Source organism: Motacilla alba, chromosome 5 (genome assembly GCF_015832195.1).
Source record: "Motacilla alba alba isolate MOTALB_02 chromosome 5, Motacilla_alba_V1.0_pri, whole genome shotgun sequence".
In the NCBI taxonomy this organism is placed as follows: Eukaryota; Metazoa; Chordata; class Aves; order Passeriformes; family Motacillidae; genus Motacilla; species Motacilla alba.
This window is the reverse complement of record NC_052020.1, coordinates 19,310,492-19,336,007: the sequence shown is the minus strand read 5'-3', so window position 1 is coordinate 19,336,007 and position 25,516 is coordinate 19,310,492. Positions and strand designations below refer to the sequence as shown.

At 39.5% G+C, this 25,516-nt stretch overlaps 1 protein-coding gene across 9 annotated transcripts in view; it reads right to left on the bottom strand.

Moving 5' to 3' along the window:
- The window catches only part of LOC119701596 (intraflagellar transport associated protein), an 80,440-nt gene extending 54,937 nt beyond the window's left edge, over positions 1-25,503 (bottom strand). For 3 of the 9 annotated variants that reach the window (XM_038138458.1, XM_038138456.1, XM_038138457.1), the window contains exons 1-4: positions 21,285-21,359; positions 14,253-14,408; positions 2,041-2,198; positions 420-491 (exon numbers count right to left, since the gene is read on the bottom strand). In XM_038138458.1, the coding sequence (XP_037994386.1) occupies positions 420-491; positions 2,041-2,198; positions 14,253-14,361 (339 nt within the window). In that variant the 5' untranslated portion in view covers positions 14,362-14,408; positions 21,285-21,359. Of the gene's footprint in view, positions 1-419; positions 492-2,040; positions 2,199-14,252; positions 14,409-21,192; positions 21,436-25,355 lie in introns of those variants that run through there. The other 6 variants (XM_038138462.1, XM_038138463.1, XM_038138461.1 and 3 more) reach the window with 6 other exon arrangements.
- Positions 25,504-25,516: the final 13 nt, after the last annotated feature.

Here is a 25,516-nt window from a genome sequence, read left to right as displayed (position 1 = left end):
TCCCTTGAACAATCTGAACTATTTAAAACACACCCAAAGACAAGACATTTCTCATTTCAGGTATCACTCTGAATAGATGCACAGGGTGAGAATGAAAGGTTTTTCCTAGCCTATCTGCAAATAGTGTTACCATGGAGGATTGACTACATGCCCTGGATTTTCTTCTGTGCTTCCATGAAGTAATTAAAGATGCTCTCAGATAATTTTTTCCAACCTGGTTTGAAAACAGTCTCAAGACTTACATAACCTTTACACTTTAAAAGTACATACTAACTAACATCAGAAAGAATTTTGGACTGCTCTCATTCTTCTTTCCCACAGATGGGAAATACATCAGCAAATTGCTAGTAATTTGTAAATTAATACAGGAAAAATCAGTCATGTTCTGCTCATAATCCCCACTTTGAAGAAAACCTCACCTTCACTTTTTCAGACAGACTGAGATTATTTCCATCAGAGACACCAGCTGTTGAGCTCTCACTCATCACTGCCTGTAAATAAGATGGGCAGAAATACTTACATGCATGAAACAGAATCAAAACCACAACCAAAGCTCCTACTGATTTATATATAGTTCACAGAATCACAGAATAGGTAAGGTTGGAAGGCACCACTGCAGGTCACCTTGAACAAGAAGGGTCCCCTAGAACACAGTTCTTAGCTTTATAAATGTTGTACATAAAAAATTTTAAGAAATGAATTGAATGCTCCTGAAAATAGAACAGGTACAGTTAATTCTCTGAAAACCTACACGGGACCAGACTGAATCAATTGGAACAACAGTGCAAGTAATCGTAGCATGCCTAAAAAGCAGCATTTAGAACAGCAGCACTGTTTTCAATAGCAGTGCTCTCCCCATTTTCCTTCCTCAGGACAGGCTTAAAGGTTACAGTGGTCAACAATGCAATACAGCCTCTTCCTGCTACTACACTGCAATTTTTCTGCTGCATTCTACTATTATTGTATTTGTTTCTTAAACTGCTAATGTGACAAAAATGTGCAGGCATGTCTGAAGCTTCTTCTTCTTTAGAAACAAAAACATATATAAAGGTTTATGGACGTTCCATTACATAATGGATAATGGAAGTTGTACATTGCTTTATGTGGCAGAAAGACAATTCAGTGTGGGCAAAGTAAGAGACACAAAGACAAATTATACCAATGAGGAAACAATACTTCTTATGAAAAATGTGGCAAAAATATTGTCATTATTATTACACAATCAACTGACAGAACAAATTGTTTTAAAAGCCTTGCTAGATTCTACCTCAAAGACATGTCCTAGCAAGGAGGAAAGTGGCAGCTTGTGCTCTGAGGCCTGGCAGGCCCATCATTTGAAAGCACTTCAGTGTGTTGCTCTGTGCATTTCACAAAAGGACTTGCTACTTCTTTTTTAATAAAAGTTTAATGAAGGGCAATCTAGTACAGACTAGATCACAGCCTAATTATTTGTTATTCAGGCAGGAAGGCAGAAGTTCTTAACAAGTTGACTCAGATTTCCATCTCCCTCCCTTCCAGATGATGTTGTTTTCTTGTCCCTACACATTAAATCCCTAATTCCTTATAAAGGAATCCCTTATTCCTTCCTCTGAAAATCAAAAATGCCTCTGGCCTGCCTGCTGTTTACTTCAGGCAGTTAAATAGCTTCAGGAACACAGAACTCTGTACTTCCTAAAATCTACGAGAAACAAAATAAATCTGTCCATGCTGGTGGCATCCATACTCTCAGGATTTTTTTTTTTTCCTTTTCGCCAACCTCTACCACAAACTGCAGTCTCCAGTGAAAGCATTACTTAGGTCATTGCAGGGTGCCTTATTTGTTAGTCAGATTATGGCAGCTCTTCAGCAGGGCAAATGCCACTGCCAAACACGATCTCTGCAGGTGCCTCTCAAAGCATTTAACACTTAGGTAGTATTTTAAATATTTGCCTCACATAGGATAAATACCACTAGCTTCTAACATTTGGACAGTGTATCTCTCCATATTTTCATCTGCTTAAATCTGGTGCTTGTCCACATGGACAAATGTTAACTCATTACCTCATTCTCATTTGGCATCCGTGGTGGAAATGACACCCACATTTCTTTGCTTCTTTCAGGTGAGCCATCCTGTTTATTTCTGTTTGGTAATTCAGAAGTAGAACATTTTTTGCTTAAGGAGTCCACTTTACTTCCCTGAACTGTCTTTCCCTCTTTCTCTGCAAGCACAATCACACTAGATCAGATAACATTATCCAAGAAAAAGAAAAGCATGTATTTAATTACATTTAATTCACTTTTCCTCTCATGAAAGCTTCCATGTATTTTAAGTATAGAATAGAACTTTAGCATAAAACCTTACCAGACTTTTCCATAAAACTGAATAGGCAGTTTGAACTTCAATTGCACAAAGTTCTACCTATTCCTCAATACTAAAGAATTCATTACCACAAAAGCTTATGCAAGATACAGAAAACTTCATAAAATCAACCAAGAATATAAATACCCCAAAAAGCAAGACCATGAGGTTACACCTTACTGCATCTAGAGGCTGACTACTACGTGCATGGAAGTATGGATTTCCAAACCCACACTGAATAGTTGGGTTTTCTTCCTTCAACCTGGCAAAAAATAAAGTAATCACAGCCAAAATAAAAATGCAGTACTTTTTATTTTAAAAGTCCCATTATCAAATAAGGAGCCGTTATAGGTCAATCAATTAAAATTAACTTCACACCACACGTTCTTAATGAAAAATAAATGCTCATTTAATTAAGCTTTTTGGGTTTAGTTTGAAAAATTTACTTTGCAACAATAAGAAACACTGCACTACATTTCTAAAGCATAATTATGTATTATAAGCATTGCAGTAACTCTTGTGGAGAGTTTTAATGATGCCTTTGGGGTTGCTATGTTGAGCCATACAGCAAAGAATTATTAATCCCCTGGGACAGCTCTGTGCTGCAGTTACTGTGACACACAGAAAGGGCTGGCAGGCTGGGCATAACCTGAAGTCCATACTTACAAGAGTCAGGGTTCATAGAAAGCAAACTCCACCACACCAGAGCAATCTAGCAAAAAGGTTTCAATGCTCAGATAACAGATGGATCCTCTGAATAATTCCTAAATCCCCGGTCTCCGTAACATCCTGCTTCTCCCTGCTTCTTTTGCAAGTACTTTCCTAAAACAGTATTTGGATACAGCAGTACATATGAGCCATCATGTTTTCCAACATACTCTCTTTTTAAGCCATGGAAATGAAGCAGTATTAGACATGAAACCCTCTTTTAAATTCTTGACTGGTAAAATGGTCACCCACTATTTGAAAGTAAGTTTACTGTCACCCTACTTTACAGGAAGAATTAGATGGCTAGCTCAAAAAAACTTCCATCTTCTTTTACTTTAGCAGTAAAACAGGATGGGCTTCCTGTTTTATCCTGAGAACTTGCCAGTTTTATCATAAAGATTGACAAGCCACAAAAAAATAATAATGTATTTTGGGGCAAATGTGTATTGGCAAATAATGCAGCTGAACATCTGCAGACCAGCAGAGTACCAACAGGGCCTGAGGACCAACCCAGGGTCCTCCCTGTGCACATTAGCAGAATTTCTGTATGAGAAGTGATAAAAAGATTATGGAAGCCATACATTTTTCTCACCAGACCAACAGAGAGACAAAAGAAATCATCACTGGAATGATCAGAAGCATAATTCATAGAGCCAACAGACTCTGAGTAAACATGACATTCCTGCACTAGCCCATGCTTTTCTTGCATAACACTGTGGTCATTCTTCTGGGCTATAAATTGGATCATCCTTCTCAAAAATACAGGTTCTGAGTTCTCCAGAGAAAATAATACCACTTTTAGCATCAAAAGACCTATGACACAGAGTTGGGCAGTTATAATTAGGCACACATATGAGCTGACAAACTTGCTTTATTAGGTTATGTATTTTCTGGACACCTGAGCTATTGTCACAGCTAAAAAGCTAGATAGATTAAATGAGCTAGTAAGAAATCAAGTGCAATGTGCCATTTACCAACCCCAGACTACAGCTTAGAAGCACTATCCCTTTTCCTAAGAGATCAGTCATAAACTTTTGACAGAAACCTTTTTCTGGTTAAGACCATTGCAAAGTTATTGGGTTAGAGAATATGAAACAAAACATTCCATGGCACATTCAGCACTGCAATGTGATACTAGAATCACGACTGCTTGTGAAGAAAAACTTAGAAGAAAAATGTCTAAGCAACCCAAAGCAGATGTTAAATGCAATTCTGTGAACAGAATATCAACTATGCAACCATGTGCATAATGAGGCCATGCCATATAAATTAAAGAGGGGCAGGTGATTCAAACGTTGTGTTGCCAGCCTTGAGCACAGTCCCTCAGGATCAGTAAGAGCCAACTTCAGCTGCCCAAAGCAACTCCTGACACCTACAGTCTCCCAATGCACGCACCACATAACTGGCCTCTTTGAAGCAGTAACTGCAATGAACTTAAAAATATTATTTTAAAAAGCACTCATAAGTTGTTTTGAAGTTAAAGAAACTACAATCTGAAGACAAGCATCACAGGTGTATTTCTTTGATAGTATTCTGAATTTCAACCATTTTTGTCCTTACTTTTTGAAGAGAAGGGGAAAAAGGAAGGATGGCATTCAAGCCAGCAAGAGGATCACTCTGCCTTTCCCTCTGACTAAGTGATAATTGACTCATTATTCACAGTCACAGCTCTCAACCTGCCAAGATCCTGTTGTAGAACACTGGCCTTCACAATATGTGATAAAAATCAAAAATAAGGGATACAAACACAACAAAATGTAGCAGAGGAAGAAAGTTGAAATTATATAAAGATTCACATATTTATTCTGCAGACAGATTCTGTCTCACTTTTTAGTCATTTCACTGTCAGTATCTTAAAAATGAAATAACAAGCCAACTTGGATCTCTAGAAAAGTACATCTGAGTCTCTCAAGAGCAGTATCCATCATGATTGTATGTCACTATAAGTATGGTGCAGACTTCAGAAACATGTTTCAATCAAAAAGGATATCCAGCTTGATAAATTTTTTTCTTTCCTGCTATCTATCCTCTATATTGCCTAAAATTCTTGTCTTCCAATTTGGACAGGAATTTTTTGAGAATGTCAAGTGATTACCCACATATATCAAAGAAGAATGGAGTCACTTATCAAAAAACCAGAGAAGAGAGCTACCTGTATTATCAGGAAAAACTTACTGTCAGTGAAATTTCTCAGATGACACAGTAGCCCCAGAAGAATGATAAAATTCTCATGGTCTGAAGCATTTCAAAGCCAGACCAGACACAGCAATCAATAACATACCACAGAATACACTGGACAAAACAATTCAAACTAACAGGTACTTCCCACTTTTTTTCAATTGGACTAATTAACTTCAAAAACAAAAACTTGTTGAGATTTAGAAAAAGGCCCCTTTAGCTATAAAACAACAACAACAACAAACCCAAAAAAACCCCAAAAAAAACCAAACCAAAACAAAACCATAAAACAAAACAAACCCAAAAAACATACAGCAAAGCTACTATTTTATTTCCAATTTACTTTTTTGTCCTCAAATCCTGGACTGAGGGCCAGCAGAAGGCCTATGAATTCCTTAAATCTCTTCCAAGTTATGCTTTGATGGAAAACCTGGAATTCAAATATTACAGTGACTTTCTGCAGGACTCCTGAACAAAAAAAACCAAAAACCAATTTTACTCACAGTACTACAATAACTGTCTTGAGCAGAGATAACAAATACAAATGTCATGTTCATTCACTTTCTCCATTCTTCAAACACACCACCAGCAAACATTTTAAAACAAGAAAAAAAGGCTGTCACTGAAATGTTTCCATAAAATACCATTTTGACATGTTGGTAACACACTCTAGAACTACCTGTATTTAACTATTTGTAACTATGTAAACCATTGCACAGCACTGCATTCATTTACACTAAATTACACACTGTAAGAGAAAAAAAAGAAATTTCAAGGCTAAAAGTCCAGTTTGCTGAGAAGATAATTTTTAGAACCTTTTATTAATTTTTGTTAACTCAATCAAAGCAGCTCCCACATTTTCTGCAGTAACCCTATGACTCAGTAACCCTACCAAAATTTGCAGCCTCCCTATGCTTGTATATCATCTTGCTGGGAATAGAACATAGTGTTTTAAAGTTACTTAGCCTAAAAAAGCCATTCTGATTTATGTTAACTATAACTTTCTGTTTCCATGTATTTTTATGTATAAAATGCTGTGTATCAATGCAGTTTGACTGACATTTCAATACAAGATTTATCCCATATAGCATGTACCTGGAGGATTTCAGTACTAGAGTCCTATATGCCTGTCCAAAATTAAGAACAATTCAGGTGTAATTCAGGCACCTAAACTTCATCATGTAGTCCTGCTTTAGGAGTCTAAGGGCTTAGCCTCCTGATGCCACCCAAAAAGGCAGTGGATGTTTAACAGATATTGTACCATATCTGCCCACACTCAGCATCTGCATTGTCTATCCCATTACTATCTGAATTCATGTAAGGTACATTCCAATCTCACTCCATCTAAATCTGCACTAATTTCAATGGCAGTGATCTCACAGTAGTACTGAGCAGAACTCCTTTACAGCAAAGAACTTGCCTAAAACATTTACCTTAGTGTGCAAATTAATATTTGTATCACAAAAATTCAGCTGGTGCAGCCTTTTCCCCTAACGCCTTTGATCTTATCCTGATTCTTATCCTGATTAAATGACAAACAATCAGCACGAAGTATTTTTCCCCCCTTCAGAAAAGGTCAAGTTTTACTATAACCAGTAATATGGGCTTGATTTTTTAATTTAAATTTACCCATTTCTTAAGGAAATTCCACTGTATTATTTCCTCAGCTAGGATAAATTCCCATTCCATGTACTAGGACAAGTAATTTCAGTGGAACTAACTCTAACCTAAAAGGGTAAACTCTTACATCCTGATAGTTACTTTTGACTGCCATTTTTGGATACTTATTGTAGTATGTTTAAAAGTAAGTCAGGAAAGGACTTTTTTATGTGCTCCTTCAGGGGAAAGATGAATGACTGCTACTATCAAGTATATTTCAGCCACTCTCACAGACCTGCTGTAGTTTAATGTACAGCAGTACTTCTCTAAAACCAACTGAGCTCTTAATTTTCAAAAATTTAGCTGTTTTTTTATTGCGTCAGTAACTCTCCCTTTGTACTTAACAGAACATATGTGTTCTGGTTTTATGCAGTGTTTGTCTGTATCAATATCTATCTCCCTGTTGCACTTTTGATAGTCTCAGTGTTATAAAAGGGGCAGTATTTCCTGTTTATTCCTCGTTCATCCCATCTGATCATTTAAAAATTCATATGATTCTTTCACAGCTCAGCAGTGTTCTTGCTGGATACCTTCTCCATTTGAATACTAATGCTGTCAGTTGAGTAACAAGGCAAACACGCACTACACCATTTCAGTAGCTTGTACAAGCAAAATCCTCTTTCTCTCAACAGATGTACAAGAACTCCTGACTTCTTTCTGAGTTTGGGTTATACTAAGCCATACTTTGAACCTTTTGAGTTTATTTCTTAAATATTTTGGGTTTTTGTTGTTTGGGTTTTTTTTCTACAGTCAAAGAAACCACAAATTTGCTTAAAGTTCTCCTCAGCACAAGGAAAGTACATTAATTACATATGCTGAGAGCCCATTAAAAGAGCATGGGATAAATCAGGGCGGGATCAATCTTGAAGACTTTCAGTGTGCTTGCATCCTAGAAGAATTCAGCACAAATAGGCGAGCAGGTAAGTGCTGTAAGAAACATGCAAATTGTATATAATTAAAAGTGTCTGACATCTTCACACAAAGTATTCCTTTCTTAGCAAATAATATAAAAGATGACAGCAGGTGGGAACAAAATAAAATGTCAGAAGGCCCAAGAGTTTTGAAAATGCTGGAATTTGGACATTATAACCACATTAAGGCATCCTTAAAAGGCCTGACTTATTTTTTTGAGGCAAATGCCTACTTTCTTGAAATTAGGCATTTCTATTTAATTTTATACCGAACACTGAAAAGTACTCAATTCTATAGAGTTCAGCACTACATTGGAAGTGAGGTCACTTCTGATTGTCCTGTTGAGTCACTCATACACAGCTCTGATCTCTGACATTATTTGCCTTGTGTCATTTCCACCTGTTTCCACATCGGCTTCCTCAGCTCACTGCAATACATGAAACTAAGCCAACAGCTGCATTTAGTGCACTTTGATGCCTTTCTAGACAAGGTAATGAGGTACAGCAGAATTCACTCTGTGTTACTGCTTTTCATATTACCAGAATTCAATCACTGCCAATATGCCACTATAGGATAGAACCTCTACCAAAGTATCAAGAGCAAAATTACTAAATATTTCCCTTTCTATGTTTTAAAAAAATCCCAGTTATGCAAGAGAATGAATTTTTTTTTTTTTTTTTTTAATCTGAAATACTCTTCAGACATTGTTTAGTAATAAAGGCATCACAGAAAACAAAGAATTGCTATTAGGGAAGCACTACTGCTCAAGGGCTGTTCAAGTTTCCAGGAGTCTGAGTGCCCCTGTACTTATCTGGCGCTGCCACTGAGCTACTGTGTAAATGCACAAGTCATTTCCCTTCTTTCGGCCTATTTTTTTCTGCCTATACAATTGAGATGAAGTATCTTGCAGAGCAAATACCAGGACAACAAATATCCATAAAACAGATCAGTTATTATTATTTCAAAAATAATCTATTAAGTTTGCATTTCTATGTCTGGGATTTTTTCTAGGGGCTCTGTATGGTATTTGATTTTATACTATATTGAATAAAGGCTACACAGAGATAGCTACTGAATTTATGATCAATAGAAAACTGCAAATTTTGTCTCCCAACCAATTCCATCAAATGATCCAGCACAACACATCAATAAAAAGCTCTGAATTGACGCTGTTTCCCTATTTCATGCCCTGTTTAAGTTCCCTGGGGATGACAGATTAATTTAATTCATTTTACTGAACTGTCTAGTTGCTTTTATTGGCAAATCTACTCATAGGTTGAAATTTCTCTAGGGGTTAGCATTGTCCTACTGGTCCATTTTTAAAATAAAAAGTGCCTTCACTGTCACTTCTCATACAGTTCTCTGCTATGCTTTCTGCTGTGAAGACTGACATTTGTAAAGTGCCCCCACTGACACTTATATGGGAAGTTTAAAGTTGTTGTTTTTCCTAAATGTGGTTAATATAAAAAGGAAGCAGACAGCTACAGTCAAATGGACTGTGAACTGAATACTTTGCCCAGCTTTCACTGGGGAATTAAGTTAATCTAAGCACAACACAGAATATGGCCCTGGCAAGCCACCTGTAAGCACAAAAGTGATCAGTCACTTCCAAACTTCCTCCACTTGACAGTTTGTTCAGCACAGAAGCACCAAAACAACAGCACCAAGGCTAAGAAGTGTCAATCCAAGCTGTGGCTTGCTTAGATGGGTCTAATCAAGCTCCTTGGACTTCAACACACTGCCAGGCAGTGGAAAGTGTATGAAATACAGCAAAACTAACAGCAGGAATGGAATTCATTTAATCCTAGTGGTCAAATGCCCAGAACCATGGAAAAAATGCAAAACTTCATTTGGGTAAAAATTTTGTTCATGGCAGCATTTTCCAATCCAGCTGAATGATCCCTAATCCCATATTTTTTCTAAGGGTGAGAGGAGTAAATTAAAATGTAGCTGAAAATTTTGAAGCTTGGATCATTTGGGTTTTTTTCTGTATTTTTTGTACAAGGTCAAATGAGATATTTTATGCTCCAGTGAATTTCCCATTCTTTCTCTGTGTTTTAAAATATGAGCAGATGTTGCCTTCTGGTTTTGAGCATCACAGCTCTGCACCAGATTTCAAACACTCTCCCTAAGATTTGAAAAATTGTCCTCTGCGGCAATCTTTTCAAAAGTGGTGTTGGATGGATTTCCATGAGATTTTGTCCAAAGTTTTTCTAGAAAGTGTATCGTTTTGAACACACCACTCATTGACCACATCTGCAGAATTCTGTATCATCCACTCCTTTGTAAATTCAGCTCTTCTGAGGCTCCTTCAACTGCAAAGCTTTACAGCGAGGATGAAAGATTTCATCTTCCTGGACTCATGCTCTAATTTACTAAATTACATTCCCACATGTCACATTCACATTTTCTGAAAAATCCCTTCACCCAGGATTTTTCTCCTGGAAAGCTGAGAAGCCCCAGAGAAAAATGAAAACAATAATTATCTCATTTGCTTCTCCTCTGTTTTGTTCATGTGGAATGTGTTTGGAAATTGTTTATCCAACAGGTGATTGTGTTATTGGTTTCTGTGTGGGTTGTTTTCACTCTTTGGCCAATTAGTGCCAAGCGGTGTCGGGACTCTGGAAAGAGTCACGAGATTTCATTATTATCTTTTCAGCCTTCTGTAAGTATCCTTTCTGTATTGTTTAGTATAGCATTTTTTAATATAGTATCATATCATAAAATAATAAATTAGCCTTCTGAGAACATGGAGTCAGATTCATCATTCCTTCCTTTGTCTGGGGGGAATGCAAATATGATACCCATGGGTTCACCAGCCCTTTTGCCCACGTATTCATCTTGTTCATATTATCCCTATGACAAAAAGCACACTTTGGATGCTCTAAATAGGAAAAATAAAGAGACTTAACTAGAATCTTAACATAGCTCTCAAATGCCCATCCATTTCCAGAATCAATAAAAAATGTTTTAAAAAAATTCTACTTATGGAGGAAGTACTCCTATAATTTTAAAATATTGTTTATTTAAGCTATATAGGTCATGTTCTGTTGGAGCAGTATGTTTTATATGCTGAGGTCGGGGTTTTAAAAATATATTCACATATGTTTATCCATTTTTCCATTAGATTTGTAAATGTGAAATAATAGTCTTACTGTAGGATTTACTTGTCAATTAGTCTATGAACTCTCATTTTCTCACTGCACCAAGCACATTTTAAAAAACAGAACCACTGGGATTTTTAGGAATACTAAAATATGGAAGATTAAAATTCCATATCAAATATGTAGTTTTATGGTCCAGCTAAGTCATAACATATCTCTGTGCTAGTTAAACCAAACTGACATCATGAAACCAATTACACAGAATTTAGAAGGACTTATTTTGACTCCAGATCTTGTTCTGTGTGAACTGAGAGTATCTTTCCAAATAGCACAAGGAAGAAGAGAAGTAGTCAAAGGTAATATGACACATTCAGATACAATAAAAAGACAACATTCTAAAAATGGGATTTTCTTGATTAGGACATTAGCAATTCTCAAAAATCCAAATTGAAGTTGGGAATGTGAAAATTCATTAATCCTGTTTCCCACATTCATAAGAATGAAACTATACTCTCAACAGAAGGTCCTGAAGTGTTCACAGGGGGTCATTCCAGGCTATTTATAGCCTCAAAAGGTTCCTTTTAGCTAGGCTAGAACAAGGATGCTTGGTCCTTCTATTCAAGGTATATTCTTTACAACTTCATTGTATGTAAATTTAACATATGAATAAAAATTTAAAAATCACAAGGGTATCAGATTCTTATGAGATGCTTTCAAGAATAGCATAGAAACTTTAGTTGAAAAATATTCTTGCAATGCCAACGGCACGCCTAGTATAAATTCATGCACAAGTGAAAATCACCTCCTGTAAATATGTTACTCTGAAATCAATGAGATCCAATTAGTTTTGTGTGTTTGCTGTTTCCAATGTCATGACAGACAAAAATCTATCAGATGATAATGTATGTTTTATGCTTTGAGTAGAATTTTTGCAGGTCACTAGTTTATAATGCAAACCAGCATGTTAGCTACTTTTAAAAGAAAATGAAAGTGGAAGGAAAACAAGTTGAGCTGTTCAGTTCATACCATCATAAGAACCTGCATTTCTAAGCATTTGTTTTAGGTAAAGCTCTACCTTTTATATGATTTTAGTGGCAAATGCCTACAGTGACATTGAAAGTGACTGAAATACACGCTGAGGCTTTTTGCAAGTAGCATCATGATATGATGCAGCATGCTTCTATGATAGGAGCTATCCCCAGTGTATCAATCATACATAAGAAGACCAGAACCAGATTTTCAATCCTCTTATCTCATCCCCCAGTGTCTCCTTTCTCTTCTATGTTTTATAGGTAGGAGAGACAGAAAGCTGCCACAAGACTATTTCAGTGGCAACTTCAGCTCCCCCACTGGTTTTCTGCTCAATGCTTGTGACTGACATTTAGTTCTGCCTGAAAGGTAAGGAGAGGACAGACTTCTACCAATCAATGGGGCATGCCACATGCTGTAATTGAAAAATACAGTGCTTCTGCAATAGTATGAGGACATCACTTCTAGTGCAAAGCAGTGGTAAAGAGAATTGGTGAGTAATATGTAGCTTGCACTTCTTTTTATGGCACCTGTCTGAACATGCTTAAAAAATGTGAATCTGAGCTACAGAATTGGAATCCTGTAATTTCAGCAATGCTCAGATCAAGGTTGAGTTCCACTTTTTTATTTCATCTGCAGAGCATGAGATCTTTTCAGCCTAATCATCTATCTGATGTCCTGCCGTACCTTCATCCAAGTTACCTGTTAGCTTGGCACAGAATGGGTCAGGTTGGAAGTGACCACAGTGGGTCACCTGGTCCAACCTCCCTGCTTAAGCAGCGTCATCCCAGAGTACCTTGCACAGGATTGTATCCAGAGATATCTTGAGTATCTCCATTGAGGAAGACTCGACACCCTCTCTGGGCAATCTCTTCCAGTGCTCGTTCACCTGCACAGTAAAGATGTTCTTCCTCATGTTCAGGTGGAATTTCTGTGCATCAGTTTCTGCCCATTGTCTCTTGTCCTATTGCTTGGCACCACGAGAAAGGCCTGGCTCCATCCTCTGACACCCTCCTGTCACATACCTGTAGGCATTGATAAGGTCCCCTCTCATTCATCTCTTCTCGAGGCTGAACAGGCCAGACTGACTCAGCCTTTCCTCCTAAGTGAGATGCTCCAGTTCCTTAATAATCTCTCTAGCTCTCTGCTGGATCTGCTTCAGGAGCTCCAAGTCTCTCTAGTTCTGAGGAGCCCAGAATTGGACACAGCACTCCAGATGTGCCTCACCAGGGCTGAGTAGAGGGGCAGGAACATTTCCCTCGACCTGCTGGCAGTGCTGTTCTAATGCACCCCAGGATCCCATTGGCCTTCTTGGCCACTGCTGGCCATGGACAGCTTGTTTTCCACCAGGACCCCCAGGTCCTTCTCCACAGAGTCTCTTTCCAGGAGCTCAGTCCCCAGCCTGTGCTGGTGCAGGGGGTTGTTCCTCCCCAGGAGCAGGACCTGCCCCTGCCTTTGCTGAATTTCCGGAGGTCCCTCTCTGCCCATCTCTCCAGCCTGCTGAGGCCCTTCTGAAGCTCTCCGGGGTATGGGCCACTCCTCCTGGCTCTGTGTCTGCAGGGAATTTGCTGAGGAGGCCTCTGCCCCTTCCTCCAAGTCATTGATGAATTAGGTAAACCAGACTGGGCCCAGTATTGAACCCTGGGGGACACCCAAGTGACAGGGCTCCAACCAGACCCTGTGCTGCTGACCATGACCCTCAGGGATCTGCCACTCAGCCAGTTCTCAACCCACCTCACTGTCCATTAATCCAGCTCACAATTCCTGAGTTTGCCTACAAGGATTTTGTGAAGGACAGTGTTGAAAGCCTTGTTGAAATCAATTTAGACAATATCCACATCCCTCCAAGTAACTGTTCAATCACAGAAAGCAATCACTTTTTAGAAGGCACACACACAGGCACAGTACACTCATCTAGTGTCAGTAAAGCTCTAAAAGTACCCAAATTGCACACTCCTAATCTCAGGCCATCTCACACTATTAAGTACTTTCCTTAGGCTCTTCTTTTATGGAAACTTCTCAAGCAAAACAATGCAAGATGTACTTCGGAAACATCTATCCTTCCAAACAGTGCATGTTCCCCACTCCTCCCTAAAGCAAGCATAAATGGCTAACCACCTGTAGAGACACAGCAGCCTGGGAACCAATCTGTAGAAAGCTGTCCTTAGGGTTCCCACTGCTGAGTGGAAAAACAAAGGCATCACAAGGATTTGCCTAAAGTCACAAAGCAGGTGAGTAGCATGACGACACTAAATACCACTGCTTGTCTTTTTATCTTTCCTTCTGTCTGTGGTATCTAACAGGAGATTTAGGAAATTACATACCTTTCAAAAGATATGTGAATGTATTTAGAAACTCCTCATATGACTGCTCGTGGCTACTAATAAATTGATCAAGGATGCTTTTCTTTAACAGTTGTTCTCCCATGATCATCCACACCTTGAGAGTCGAATAGGTATATCTGGTCTTGTAGGTTGCTTCTGCAATAGAAAGAAAAGAGCTATATATACCTGCAGGCAGAAAACAAATCAACAGAAAAGTCCCTAGTTCACATAGATGAGCACTAGAAAGTATACTTTTTCTTCTCTCCTTATGTAGTTCTGACCTGGTCAGTGGAACTTTACTCGACATTTCTCCCAAAAGTCACATGGACATAGAAATTTTAAGAACAAAAGGAGAAATTGTGATCATTTATGCTTGAAATTTATGACCTTGGGCAATATGAACCACAGAAGAGCCAGCTTCTCTTGGTGTTGTTCACTCCCTTAAGTTGTTCAGTCTTTCAAACCCTGCCTTCTTTGCAGAAACAGTGATACCCTCCATCAGCACGTTGTATTTAACAACCAGGACACAGCTGTACATTCAAATTTTGGACTGAATCCATCATCTTCAGGTGCACTGCTCACTGTACCATCAAAGCCACAAACTCAGATTTTGGACGACATGTCAAATCAAAATGACACATGTCTGTGTGTGTGTATGCTGAGGCAGCACACAGGACAGGGAGAGCATGCTGGAGCCAGACAGCCATGCAGGAATGTGAGGATCACTCTTGAGAAGGGAACAAATGCTGAGAGCTGAAGGAAGGGAGCTCCACTCTCCAGTCACACAGCAACAGCTTTGTAGCCCACCTTCATGACTTAACCAGACTCTGCAGGTCCTGAACAGCCCTTGGTGAAGCCTGCTGAAGTTAACCTTGCTCCTAACTCATGAAATCTGTCTAAATGAATTTTAACAGCTGCATGATGCTGAACACTCATCCATATTACTTATTTTTCATACACATAGGTCCACACTAACAGAATCAGATTGCACACGTAAACCTTATCAAGATGCAGGAACGCATTATACACGAAGCACTTGATTTGCTCATGTTCCTCTGTCTCCTCTCCTGATTTACCACACTAAGAAGTGGATTTTGGGAATGAAAGCTTAATTCTTCTGCAAAACTTCAACGATACTAAGGAAAGGCTGCCAACCCAATACTGAAATTAAATAAGATTGAAAAATAATTGATTGGAGACCAGAAAGAAAATAAAGCATGACTTCTAACATAAAGCTCTAATTTTGTTGCATTGCCTGCTTCCAAGGAAGACTAATGTTCTGAAGATATGAAAACACATGCACACCCACATGACCTAAAATTTAAGTTTTCTAATGTCTTACAAAAATCCAACCATTATTAATCTCTCTGTAGACTGACAAAGCAGAATATAACTCACCAGACTCTCAAAGTTGTTTATGTCTATTACAGGGCTTTGAGAGGCAAGCAGTGCTTTCTATTCCTCATTATGGTTATTAAAATCATTACTTGAAATAGTACTGTGATTTGTAAGACTATTGTAGAAGAAAAAAAATACATATCTAATCAAGAGAAAGTTAATAACTTTGTTTTTCTTTGAAGTCTGGTGTCTAGGATCTCCAGCTCCCTTGCAAACACTAACAAAATAAACTTAAAAACATTCCCATAAGGAAGAGAAAACAAATACTATTCCCAATAACAGATTAAAAAAATGAGTCACAAGGATTTTAAATTATTTAAAAGCAAGTTAGTGGAGGGCTGACGGCCAATCTTACATGAATTCACTCTAAAATGCTCTAGGAAACTAGAAAATTATTATGCATTTTGAGGGCATAATCATATCCTTAAACATCTGCATGACAGTTTTCTCTGTGAAAGCCGTGCTCTAAAGCCACCAGATCACCAGCCTGAGATTCAGCACCCAGACCAGGTGGTACCAAAATCATGTATTTCAATTCTTACTCTGCTGTGCAGCTTCTACTTCCTACAGAATGTGGGAAACTTCACTTCAGACATTCCCTTGCACAGCTGTTATTGAGGTCTACAGAATCATCTCCTCACGGAGAGGAAAAACCAGCCAGGTCCTAATGAAAGCCTAGGTTCTGTCAGAAAAACAGCCACTGTCTCAGACAACAGAGGAGAGACTGGCAGCCAGAACTACCTGTTCCCTGTTTGCAATCCCTTCCCAGAACTGCTGGTGCTGTAGCACGGCCCTAAATAACAGCAAGTGCAGATGATGATATGCAGGGAATATCTACTATCCCTGAAACTGAACATGTGCTTAGGATGGATGGTATAAGAAGGGTGTTCAAAAATTTATCTCAACCCGTCAAGGCTTTGGTATTTTTTTCATTTTCATTCCACTTTGTTTTCTGCTGCTTCCCACCTACTTTATTCCAGAGTCTCTCTTAAATGATCACCACGCTGTGTCAGCCACAGAAAAGTTTTGTGAGGTGAACAGCTAAAACCAGGCTGACCAGAAGACTCTCACCTTTGCTAAAGAGCTAACCAGTATTCTACATAATCAAAAGGCTTCAGCAATCACCCAATTCACAGCCTCAAAGCAATGACTTCTTTAAACTATCCTGAAAAATGCAAAGTAATGGATTAGAATCCTCCACAATTTAAAAAGTTGATACAATGACACTTCAAGGAATGAAATTACTGCATTGTTCTGGTAAAGAATAGATACCACTAAAATCAAAAACTTATCTTCTTTTTTGCCCAAGGAATCAAAATAACTTGAAAGTGTCAAGGAAAGTAAAGTAAGGGTATCTGATCCTTTCCTTGTGCTGGCTTGGATACTTTTAGAGTCAAATATCAGTAAGTGATGCATTCAAGCAGCAATTATACTTTCTTCTTTGTATTTCACTCCTGCTCATCCATCCAAATGACTTTAATGAGGTTTCTTGAGGCGATCACTCATTAAGCCTTGCTGATCATCAGCAGATTGTGCACAATCAATTTTATTTCTCAAAACACAGTCTTCTTCCAAGCAGTTTAAGACAAATCAGAGATCTCCGCATTGAATCAAAGAGGCGGGTCAAGTGAATATTAGCATGATTTCAATTATACAGTGATTAATTCTAATAAACAACACAAAATGTGGTGGAATATAAACTTCCTGGTCTATGTGGCATTTTTAAGTGCTTTATGTTTGTTAAAAATACAATAGAGACAAGGAAAGAAAAATCAAGATTATTAATTTTTTTTAAGGAAAGAGCAGTAAAGATAATTGCCTTTACAAACACAATAAAATCTTATGTAATTTAATTTTTCAGGGAAAAAAAACACCAACTTAACTAGCACTTCTGGCATAGGTTCAAGTCAGGTTTTCATACTATGGATTTGCTCTCCTAGAAGTCATTCTCAATTTTTAAAAAAGGCTGATTAATAAACGTTTTTTTTTAATAGTTCACCCATAGGTTCAGGAAAAATATCCACTCGGTACACCTGTTACCAAGATTTTATAATTATGTCTGCAAAAATCAAATTGAACATAAATACACTATTTTTAAATCTTACACTCTGTCACCACTGGACAACGTCCCACCTTTTTTTCCCTACAGAGCTATCACAGATAGCTGTAGGGATAGTTAACAATTTTAACAAAATTGTCGCAGCAATGAAGAATAAGGTAGCAGCGTTGCAAAAAGATTGAAATTTTAGCAGACAAGTGCACTCAGAATCAATTTAAGTCTATCTAGGTTCTGGCTGCTCCCAAAAAGGCCACCACCACCTTCACTTCCTCTTCACCTTCTGGTCTACTACTCCAGTCCATCTCTTGGGCAGACAAAATAAACCACCAATACAAAACCTGAGAGTAAACAGAGCAAATGCATATAATATTCTGTTTTAAAGATATATTTTCCAATCTGCCTTTCAGCTGTACGATCATGATTGCCTATACAAGGGGACAGTGTGAGCAAGGGAAGGATGCAGTATTGCCCTTTTGAGAGCCTGTCATAGTTGCTTATGCAACCCTGAAAGCACAGCCTCATCAGAAACACCCTCACAAACGGCCCAGAAAGCTGTGCCTCCTCCTTGCTGCAAAAGCAGATGTCAGCAGGGCACTCCTACACCCACTGTGCTTAGCTGGAGCCTGCAGTGCAGATCATCAGCCCCCATGGTGCAAAGAGGCAGGCAAAGCTGGAACTCAAGCCTGTCCTCAACAAATGCTTTTTGTTAGCTATGCACCATGGTTGCTGCCTTAACAAACATCCCAGGATGGTGCTTTAAAAGTAGGCCAGGTGAAAGGTGTGATTCTGGGAATTCCTGCTCGAGAAAGACATAAAACATTTTGAGTTAAGCAGTTACCCATTTTCCTGAAGGCAGAAAACTGCTTTCTTCTTGTCTAGACATCCACAAATCTACACTTACAGAAGAAAGCCTTCCCTGCTCTACTGTCCTGCCCTACTTTTCTCCCTCCTCCTCCTCCTCCTCCCTGCTACCACCACCTGTGGGGAGGCAGAGCTCCAGGGGCAAACACAGAGGCACCAAGTTCTGGCCACAAGCAGGTGCAGGTCAACCCAGCTGGAAGAAAAAACTAAAAGTTACAAAACACAAAAACTTTCAGATGAGGTTCCTTCCAACATCTCTCAATTCAATGTGATCTACACAGCTAATCCTGTTAAAATCAACTGGATGTTTGCCATTGCCTTCAGCAGGAGGCCTTAAGGTCACACACTTAATGCATCAGCAATTTGTGGGGATGGGAGCTGCATCTGCTTGCCTGAGTGCATTACTGAGCCTGAGAGCTGACCTCTAGATGGACAAAAACATGTGCCTCTCATGCCCAGCTCATGTGAGCTTTTAAAGGATATATCCATGGGCTTTAATTGCAAGCAAGCATATTGATCCTTTCGGATTTCAGTGCTATTGTGTCAGTCCCATACCTGAGCAGAATTTTTTTAAATGAATTTCCATTGGCTTCAAGAGTATTGCTCCCTTTAAAGACAACCTGGAAGCCATGGCAAGGGTAACACTTCATCCAAACCGCAGCAGCCACTGCCCCCTGGCATGTGATTGTGGCATGTGATTGTCCAGGATCTGACAGTCAAAGCACGGCTGGATTCAATCAGATATTTTAGATAAGCCCTCAAATAAAGCCCTCTCCCTTACAAGTTAAATACTGTTTACTGTCAGTTTTAGATGAGACAGAAAATTGAAGACTGTAGGATGCTGGACTCCCTGTGCCCTTTTTTACAGGTTTCAGCCTGTGGGTCCTGGCTAAGTATCCAGCATATTTGCATTCTGGCTGGCAAACCCTACACAAATGAGTAAGGCAGCCTTCCCTTTCCCTGCTGAGCTGGAGTGCATTACTGCAACCCACAGGAAGCCAGCTACATTTCAGCTCAGAGATGACTGTGTTTTACTGGCAGAAAATATGCTGAAAAGCCTGGAAATATCTCAATGTAATTTGGAATGATTTGGGATGAAGAAGATGCAAACAATGTATTATTTTAAGAAATTAATTGTAGAAGAAGAAAATCAAGTTAAATAAAGCATTTCCATAACAGTGAGCAATTTGCTGGAAACATACTAGCTCTGTCCATGTTATTAAAATAGAAATTGTGAAGGAAAAGTCTATTTATTCCTTTTCACATGGGTTACCTGCCACTTAAATTGAGGATGGAAGGCTTCTTGCTATGATCAGGACAGTTTTGAACATAATTTCCCTACCATGTAGATACATTAATCTGAGGTGATTTGCTGCAGCTTCTCCAAAGCACTTTGTCATTGACACTTAGAGACCAGCTTGAACAGACCATGTCCTCATCCAAAAATGACACGCTGTTGTTGCCAAAAAAAATTAATTTCTCCATCTTCTCAACCACAGTAATTGGAAAAAGAATTTCTAAAGATAAAGCATGTCAACTGGTAGAAAAAGTCTAAAATTAATGTAAAATATTAAAGTGACACAACTGGGGACTAGATTTTTCACTTAAATATTTTTTGGGTTTTGTTTGTTTGGTTTTTTTTGCCATCTTTGACCACAGACCCAAACAAGGGTCAGAATACATCAAACACTTCAATAAAAAGCTGTTGAGTATTATCCAGGCCTTACTGAAAATACAAGTAAATGTGATCTGAAAGCTCTTAACTTGGGGGAAATTCTTCAGCATTCAGCTCTGCACTACAGTTTCCTTTTAACTTCATTTCAGAGGAAAAGGCCCATATGGATGCTACAGGGCACAGTGCCTTAGCACTGCCTTAGCACTGCTGTATTTCAGATGAGAAATATCACCACATCCTATCTGCATTACAGTTATTCAGTGTCTCAAGACAATTTTTGCAAACATTTGGTGTGTTTGCTTTGCTGTACTAATCAAATTCCATTTCAAGTTCCTTCTATTTCTATTCTCACAGCAGTTTCAAATGGGAGTTGAGATATTTCTAAAATACTGTGCAGCAGATGTTGCAGCTCAGGAGTGGGTGAAGTAGGGCCAGGAAAACAAAAGCAGGGAGCTATGAAGAGTAAATTGTTTTCCAGGTTTTTCTGTTTATTTGTTGTGCTGTGTTATGCAAGTGGCTTATCCTCTGTGCCCCAACAATGCTAGCTGTTGAAAGGATATGTTCCCAGTGGACCTCCCAGCGTCTCATTATTTATTTGGTGTTGGAGAAAAGCGCTGTGAAACTGATGAAAAATGCCACAGAAGGGTGCAAAGTTTTATTAGTCTTTCAAGGTCTGATCAGAAGGCCACCAAAGGAGAAAAAAAAGACATTTCTAATTACTTCAGTGGACTTTGAGTTGGACTTTTTAGTCAGCCTTCACTCAGTGAACTGCATGCATTTGTCATTTCCTTTACTCTGTTTCAATGTCATTGCCCACTTGCAGCAGAGCACTCCTGGGGAATCAGCAAGAGCTGTTTTCTTCTACTACCTATTGAAATTATTTTTAACTCAAAATTTATTTTAAATTACATTTTAAAATAGCATTGAAAAATTCTGAAGACTCTCACAAGGTGTAACAGCAGGTTGATAGGTGTAACAGCAGAAAAAAACTCAACTATCACGAAGCGTATGCTGCAGATATTTACAACCTAAGAGGCACCTGCAGTCACTCTGAACTTCTTCCACAGCAAAGAGTTAAAGCTTCTGGAGGCTGGTGGGTTTCTTGTTGTGCCATCTGAAGACAAGAGAGGAAAGGAAACAAACCAGTCACAGCCAGTTAGCCACAGCAGATCGAGTTCTCAGGAGTACATCTGCAAATTAAGCAGATAGAATCCCCTCCATCAGGCTGTCTCTCCATGCCACGAGCCCTTTGGGCTGTCACAGAAGATTCCTCACACTGCTCACATTTGAATCCCAATTACACAGAAAGATTACGGAGGACGCAAAAAACTGCTATCAGCCAGGTACGTCTAAATTACTGCTTTGCTCAAAGCAAACTTGGTTGATACACTTAGAAAATGTTTTGAGAAATACTATATAAAAAATTTCCTTCCTTAAGCTTCTTTGTGGAGGACTTCAAACTTCTCTGTGTGTCTGGATATGATTTTAATTGTGGACAATTTGGAAATGGCACTTGCTTTTCAGGGGTATGCTTTTCCATTTTGGAAATGAAAAAAACAGATCTGTCAAAGAAAAAAAAAAACCACAATACTGCAAAATCAATTTAATTCTATACTAGGTGTCTGTGTTCTCATCAAAATAACTGCAAACTAATTAATGGTCAGCAATGGGTGTTTACCAGCTAAAACACCATGATATCCTGCATTTCATTCTCTCAGTGTCCAATCAATACAGCTCAAATATCTTAATTTTGTGTAAATGAAATAAGGTTCTTTGTGTTTGTTACAGTTCATAAGATCAACTCATTAGTCATTCATTATTTTGCAGCATTCAAATTACTGTGAAATTACTATAAATAATACTTTCAATGCTGAAAAATATGAGATGTCACACTAAACAGCAGCACTGATTAGTCATTGTTCTCCTGATTAGAATGTTTTTGTTGCCTAACTAACAGGTAACAGGCAAAGCACATAGGTGAACAAACCATTTCTGCATAGGGTCAAAGAGGACAGTAACTAATAAACACAGTCTGAGTGACTCAGTGCCTGAACACTGTCATCTAGTGACATTTCATAAACCCTAGATTTACTAGGATCTAGGACAGAGAACAATGGCAGACTTCCTCCCATAGGAGAAGCCAGAAGACAAGGAAGACTGTCCAAAGGTATATGAAATGTCAGCTGCTGTTCAGGTCACTCATGCTGCCCCTTGCCTCTAAAAGGTGTTCCTCCTGTACTTCTCTGTGAGCACCTGATAGGGTTTCTGAAATGGTACATCACCCAAAATTGTAACCATGTCCATCTATTTCCATAGTAAGCACATTTCAAATTACATTAGCTAGTGTTTTTAAAAAACACCTTCTGTCTTCATCTGATCCTTCTATAAATGTATCTCCTAATGCATCCATCAAAATCTGAATTCCTTATAATGTCTTCTTGCCATATAAACAACTCTTACCTGAAAAACCTGCTCAAAAACTGTTTGATTTTAAAATAAACACAGGGAGAATATTAGGTTTTTTCTTTCTGTTAGCCTGGTTTCTAGCTCAGGTCTCTACTGCTTCCCAAATAGGGAGCTTATAAAAGTAATGCTGAGATTCTCATTTATTTGTATAATCCTTACAATTTAACCTTTTAAAAAACACCAAATATGATGAAGCATGACTCAAGTCATCATAACTGGCAATTGTTTATGTAACTCCCCCCTTCTCTTCTTATTTGTCTTTACTCCTTGTAGTGTCTCTTCCCCAGTATCCTGTGCTGCACCACAACAAAGGCATTTGTCTGTTTCCTTCTGCACCAGCTGTAATGCTAATCCAACTCCAGTTTTGAGCGTAAAGCCACAAAAAAGCACTTCAAACTCTTTGTTTATAAGGTTAGATCTACTGGGTTCCCCAAAGCTGTTCAGGGTTAGATGAGCCACGGCCCAAAGGAATCAGTAGTATTGGAAGGTTAGAGTTGGAGGTCAGTACAGCCAAAGAGCAACCACACTGTATTGACACACTGTAATTAGCAGGAAAATACATGGAAAGCCAAAGCAATTCCAGCAGCGCCTAGGGAGCTACTTCTGTCCAAAAATCTCAGATAAACATTCCCTCCATTACATACTGAACTGTTTGCTTATGTAAAGTTCAAGAAATATTATGAGACAACAAGGAAGTGTGTTTAAGTGTTTTTAACCAGCATCCTCTGTGTGTCTATCAATCAACAAATTTTCACTGATCTTTTCTCCACTCTGTATCTGCAGACTCTTCAGACAGTGAACTCTTCAGAAGTGAGTACTGCTCAATATCTGGGAAACAGTTTGACATTGTGGAACTAAAAATTGCACTATTTGGAGATTCTTTAAGTATATATATAAATGTAAGATGCGTACCAATATGACAATTAAATTGTTTGCCACTTTTAATACTCTCATTAGACTTCAAGTATAAACTAGCAGTCAAATATAGAACAGGAGAGGTAGACGATAAAGAACTTCAATTTTCTCATATAGAACAAAAATTTTCTTACAGCATCTTCAGTATGGAAGACATTTTACTTTTTTAAAGATCCTGTAAAACCAGACAATACAAAAGAAGAGACAAATGACATTTAATCAAGTAAACCTAACTTAGTACAAGCTCCTCTGATGATGCCATTTTTGAATGCTTGTAAGAAACAAGCAGCAGATTCCTGTTTAGCATATCACCTGAAGGTAAATAAATTCATAAGTCTTTCTTCATGCATAATAAGGACACAACCTGCTGTGTATACCGACATGCTCAGAAAAGGGTTCACTAATTTAATTAACTTATAACTGAACTTCACCCACAGTGCAGTACTTTTAAAAAGAAATCAAATGCAGAAAAAACTAGCACCTTCAGGGCAGAGGCATTAGTTAGGCTATACAGTGAACAGAACTCAACCAGGATCTTTGGATGATTCCACAAGATAAGACAGCCATTCCATGGACTGTTTTTCAAACAGACTCAGTAATGGCTATACCTACCCTGTCAGAGTGCTCTGGCCTGAAAACATCTCACCTTTGAAAAACATCCCATGGCAGATCCCTATTTTAGCACAGCAGTTGCCATACCAGTGTGCAGGCAGGCAGTGCAGCAGTGTGGTACAACATGGCAATTGATGCATTCAGCATCATCAGTTCCCATGTTTTCACAGCAACTCTTCCTCTACATAATGTTGTTCAGATCCCCCCACGTTCTGATGCCACCTAACTAGAAGATAAAAAGCAGCAAGGAAAACACAAATGCCAAAGCTTTCAAAAAAAAAAAAAAAAAAAAAAGAGGAATTACATTTTAAAATGTAGGATTTAGTGGGTTTTTTCTAATATTTCATTCACACCTTTAAATTCTGGGGATTTGGCAAAGCTGGGACAGAGAATTTGGACATTTACTAAAGACATTTGCTGTCACGAAAGGACACAGCCAATGAATCAGCCAGTTATTTCCCTCCCTGGTGTCTGTGCTCTCCAAAACTCTTTCACAGTCAATATCCAGGCTGATTACATAAACTCCTTTCAGTCTTCAAAGAAACAGGTTTATGAGAGCAAAAGACACCCCTTGAAACCTACTCATGAAAGCCTGAGCGAAGCACACAGACGAAAGAGGGAGGATTGGCGGCCCCTGAAGCCCCGCGGCAGCGGGACGCGCAAGGCCGAGCCCCCGACTGGGCTGTCCTGCACAAGCTGAGATCCGCCCCGGGGCCCGGCCGCCCCGGCCAGCCCTGCATGGCTGCAAAGACAGCGGGCACCTCCCCCTTCCAAATGCAATCAACAAATCCTGACGTTTTCCTTGTAAACAACACGTGCAATCTCAGGTTTCCCTGCACGCCGGTCCTCCAGCCCCTGGCCGCGGGGCCCTGGGGCAGGCTGCCGGCCGGGAGCCTCCTCCCGCCCCGGGCGAGCCCGAGCCCCGCCGGGGGAGGCTCCCGCACTCGGGACCCCGGGCCTGCGGCAGCCGGGAGGCTCCAGCCCGGCATGCCCGGCCGCCTAGGGCCGACAGACGGGCAGGAAATCCCGGCTTGCGGCATCTCCGGCGCCGCTCCCGCCGCCCCGGGGCCGAGCCCCGCCGCCAGCAGACCGGCCCCGGCCCCGCGGCCGCACTCACCGCCGCCGGCTCGCTGAGCCCGCCGGTCCCGATTCCACACGGCCGGGACAAGGAAGCGGCGGCCGGGCCGGGCCGGGCCGGGCCGGGCACCCAGGAAGAACTACCGGCCCCAGCAGCCCGCGGGCCGCGTTCCCGTGGGAGCGGCCGCGCCCGCCCCGGGA